At 31.7% G+C, this 4,782-nt stretch overlaps 1 protein-coding gene and 1 long non-coding RNA gene across 2 annotated transcripts; both read left to right on the top strand.

The window, feature by feature from the left end:
- LOC109128166 (putative defensin-like protein 244) lies at positions 1,606–1,961 on the top strand. Its single transcript, XM_019233985.1, has 2 exons — positions 1,606–1,675; positions 1,774–1,961. Exons 1-2 carry the CDS (start codon positions 1,606–1,608, stop codon positions 1,959–1,961), a joined length of 258 nt encoding a protein of 85 aa, XP_019089530.1.
- On the top strand, positions 2,704–4,235 carry LOC104732072. Its single transcript, XR_002034561.1, has 6 exons — positions 2,704–2,967; positions 3,044–3,112; positions 3,245–3,289; positions 3,445–3,688; positions 3,774–3,870; positions 3,953–4,235. It is a non-coding gene; the product is annotated as an uncharacterized LOC104732072 (long non-coding RNA).

The raw sequence follows: 4,782 nt of genomic DNA, 5'->3' as shown, positions 1-4,782 counted from the left end.
TCCCAAACATCCTCTGAATCAAACAGTCCCACAATCTTATTCCTAGTCCTCCTTTGTTTAGTAGACGCATGAAAGAAACTAGTATTCTTATCCCCCACCCGTAACCAAAATTTTCGACTTTTCTGTTGCCAATACAGTTCCTCATCATGATATGCATCCTTTAACTTCTTCTCAATAATGTGAATCTCCGCTTGTGTAATAGAATCATCGTTTTTAGCATCCTCTAAAGTCGTCTTTAGGGAAGAGATAAGAGTGTTACTATTCGGAACATTCTGCTTCCTCCACCATGAAATAGAATTCCTACAATTTTTTATTTTATCCACAAACATTGGTATCCTGAAATTTTTAGTACGATCCCACCCCGATTCCACAGCTGCGGAGAACCCGTCTTTCCCCATCCACCTCTTGTCGAAACGAAATTGGCGAAAACGTCGTCCCTCAGCTTTCGCACAAGAGGCTAATATAGGACGATGATCCGATCCTATCATCTCCAGATAATCCACCCGCGAACACGGAAAGAGTGTATGCCAATCTTCGTTCCCTAAAGCACGATCCAACCTACAACGGACCACCTTGTTATTGCAGCGATTACCTCGCCATGAAAGAGAATCTCCATAACACGAAAACTCTAACATCCCACATTCTCTAATCATTAAAATAAACGGAAGGAAGAATGAAGCCGGTCTTATGGCACCTCCCGATTTTTCATGATTACCAATTAGTTCATTAAAATCACCAATCATAAACCAATCAAACATTTACAATTATGTTTGTTACAATTTAAAACACTTAGTTTCTATAAAAAAAATTAAATATAAATAAAGTTAATTTGTTTATTAAATTAATTATTTAATGTCAATGATATGTCTGTAAATAAATGTCAACTTTAGGATTTATTTTACAAATGTCTCAAAAAATGTATATATAGATTTACAATATTCTAATCAAGTTCGTTTAATCATATATTCATATTCGACAAACCTTATTAACCTTTCTAATAAAATTAATATTGCCAAGTACAAACATAGGTGAGATCATTTGATCATGAATTCATGATGACTCAAGTTTTAGAGAAATCAAAGAATGATGATAAATGATTTACAGAAAATATATGCCTTCCAACACGATTAGTGAGTCATTTGAATATTTAATCATTTATTGTACCTTAAATATAGTAGATAAAAAACGATATTTACAGAAACTGTATATTGTCTTAACTATAAGGTTAGAATATTTTATATCTCCACTACTGAATAAATTTATGTTAGAAAATACTCGAATGGAAAAGAATATCTATAATATTTGATCCGAAAAGAAAAAAGAGTATCTACATTATTTGATTGAATACCAATTTGTTTTTACCATAAAAGAAAACAAAACACACCAGATTTCCAGGAAATTACAAATTAACAAGATATACCAAAATTTAATTTATGCATTAAATATACCTTCGTATAAATCAAAATCAAGCCTACGAAACATGCATTGGTTAATTTATATATATATATATATATATATATATATATATATATATATCACAACATACACACACACGCACAAAAAAAAGAAGGAGAACGAGAAAAAGAAGAAGAAGAGAGAGCAAAGATGAAATGCGTTGCGATTTTATTGGTTTCATGTCTCCTTTTCTCCCTTCTCTCAGCCAACCTTGCCGAAGGTATGCTAATGCTCAGCTCATATATTTTTTTCAAATGTTAAAAACACACTCAATGCAATTTAATTAAGCTGTGTTATTTCAAAAATGTACTGTATTAGGGTTAGAATGGTGCCCATCAAAGGACGTGTTCAAAGGCTCTTGCACAGACAGGGGAAGTCCAAGCTACACATGTTTTCTAGATCTTTTGGGATCGAAGAGTGCAAGTGCTATGCCTAAGAATTGCAAATGCACTCCTCTTCCACACAACCATCGTCAATGCGACTGTTTTGTCGTTTGCAACAATTAAGTTATTCGATTTTCTTGATTTATAATTAGGGTTTGGATTTTTTTCCGTATGCAATAATGTTATTTTAAATGAGCTAGGTTCCTCTTTGTAATCCACGTCTAGTAAGTGATAAGAGCCTCAGTTGAGAAACCAAAATTACTTTTGAGTATTATTATATCAATAAAAATGGTTTTTTTTAGCAGTGATAGTCCAATCCATGTTCTATTTAATTTACATGTACATATATAAAGTGTTTTGGTTGAATCTTGTAGTTTTATAAACTAATAATATATTTCTAACGTAGATTTATTTTATAAAACTGGAGAAAGAGAAGAAAAAGATGTATGGTTTTATAAATATGTGAACGAAACAAAGAGGAGTTGTCTTGGTATTTATAAAATGCCTTCCTAATTTTAAGCAATACACTTCTTAGGAATCTTTTATCAGATAAAGCACAAGATAAAGCACAAGTCACTTGTCCACTAAGATTATGCCACATCAGATATTTTGAAATAAAATTAATTAAAAAAAAAAGTTTATCAAATTCGAAATCAAAAAAAGTTGAAAGATCGTGGGATAAATAATTTTGTTAAAAAAAAAGAAGTAACACTGATTTTGGCTTATTGGATTGTTGGCTAACATAAAAGATATATGAAGCCCAAATAAGAAGTCCATCAAACAAAATTGGAATAACCCTAAGTCCATCAAACATAGCATCAAACACGTCCACTTCGATTTCCTGTCGTTCACCTTTTTCTCTTCGTCTGCTCTGTTTCACGACAAGTACAACTGACAAACACAACTGAAAAACAATCCTAATTTCACTCCCACTAACAGATCCACGTTCAAGGTGGTTACAACAATTCTCATCTTCTATATAAATGTTCTTCAACATCCTCTAAATAAATAAAAAACGCACCATGTTTTAATCATAAACCAATGCCCCACCAGATCCATATCTTCTTTTCGAAAACCTCTTTCAATTTCACAAAGCTAAATTCGTTTGAAAACAACAATTCTGACGGAGGTAAGTTCTTTATCTTTTGTTCATACCCATTACTTTTTCCTTCTATGCATATTAATTCTGATTTCTATTGTTTCAGCTGCAGCATGCCTCTCGATTTTACTCATCTCTCTAATCTTAATTCTTTAAAAAGAGAATGGAAGATCATGTACTTTCTTCATCCCAAAGGACCAATGTATTTCTGTTTTTTTTTTCTATAATTATAGTCTAATACAAAGGTGATTAATTATCGTTATTAAATTATTCTTTTAACGAGAACCATGTTATTATCGATGTTCAGGAAACCATAGAAGTCTGATTTTCAAGGTAGAATGCCGCTGCATAGGTAAGGTTCGGATTGCCCGTCTCTAGATAGACCAAAAGAAATTACGGGATTAGAACTTCTTCTGGTGGATGAAAATGTTCTTGGAGATACTTTATATAAACATACTTGCATTACTATATAATATTTTTGTTTATAACTATCCCATTTTTTTTCAGGGATATATGATACAGACATCCATCAGATCGCAGTTAGTCTCAAAATTCCAGAATACTATATGATTATGAACTTTGAGATTTTAGATAATGGAGGGAGTTATAGAGCCAGTTCTCATCCCTACAAGATCAACTTCATTAACCAAGTTTGTGAGCACTGAGCAGATATCAAACTTGGAATTCCGTTTCAACTTTGTCACTTTCCCTGATATACAAGCTCGATCTGACAATGACAAAGTTTTCATCGGTATAGATTCTTCCTCCTAATATGTTTTAAAATTTTTAAGCTTACAACTTTACCTTTGAATATAATATTTTCCTTAATTTTCCAGACGTTATTGGTGAGATCATTGGAATGAACGAACTCAAAGTGGTTATTGTTTCGGGACGACATACAAAATTATGAAATTTACAGCTCAGAGATATTGGGTTAGTTTTCTAAAATTCTTTTATTTTCATTATTTGTCTAATGAACATTTTTATTGAAACAAAAATTCAATTATTGTTTCAGAGAATCAGTCATCGATGTTACTTTATGGGATAAATGGGCAGAAGATTTGCACTCTTATGTTAAATGCAATAAAGTTGTTCCAATAGTCATATATAACGGTATAGTCATATATGCCTTCACAATTATTATTATTATCTAATTTCACCTTAGAAGATCAGTTGACTTATTTCTTTTTAACTATTGAGTTCTCATATATTCTTTTTCTATAGTTAAACCTCGCGCGATTGATTTTTTTCAATCTTCCCCTTATTGTCCCTTTTTCCATTTTGAAAAACAAGAAGAATTGTTCTCGAGTAGTAATAATCACAAGTTTGTTCTTCTCTTGCCAATCTAAGTATTGATTACCTTGATGGCCTTTTTTTTTTTTTTGTCTATAGCCTTTTCTTTATAAAGCAGGTTTGACCATGAGATACAGTACAAAGGTTTTTCTTTTTCTGAACAACCAATACAGTACAAAAGTTAAGCATTAGAAAGAAGGCAAATTAGGAAAACAAGAAAGCTAAATGAAGAAGCATTAAAGAAAGCTGCAAGAAGAGCACATAAATAAACAAAAATTTCATGGTCGTGTTGTGAGTCAGGTGATACGACATGGATCTTACGCCAAAGGAAAAGCCTCTCAAGAATGTTAACATTACATGCTCAAGTCTTCTCAACATAACAAAAAGCTCAACATAAGTTATGTGTGGTCAACCGTTCATGTCTTGAAGACTTATATATTCGGACTTTTGTGATTTTCTTTCCTATTTTAAACTATAGTCATATTCCTTACATCTTTAATGAACTCTCTTTCGTTTATTTAGTTTAATATATTGCATAAACAATAAAAGAGA

The sequence above is a fragment of the Camelina sativa genome, chromosome 12 (genome assembly GCF_000633955.1).
Source record: "Camelina sativa cultivar DH55 chromosome 12, Cs, whole genome shotgun sequence".
Classification (NCBI taxonomy): Eukaryota; Viridiplantae; Streptophyta; class Magnoliopsida; order Brassicales; family Brassicaceae; genus Camelina; species Camelina sativa.
The sequence above is the reverse complement of the archived record's forward strand: the minus strand, read 5'-3'. Positions and strand labels throughout refer to the sequence as shown.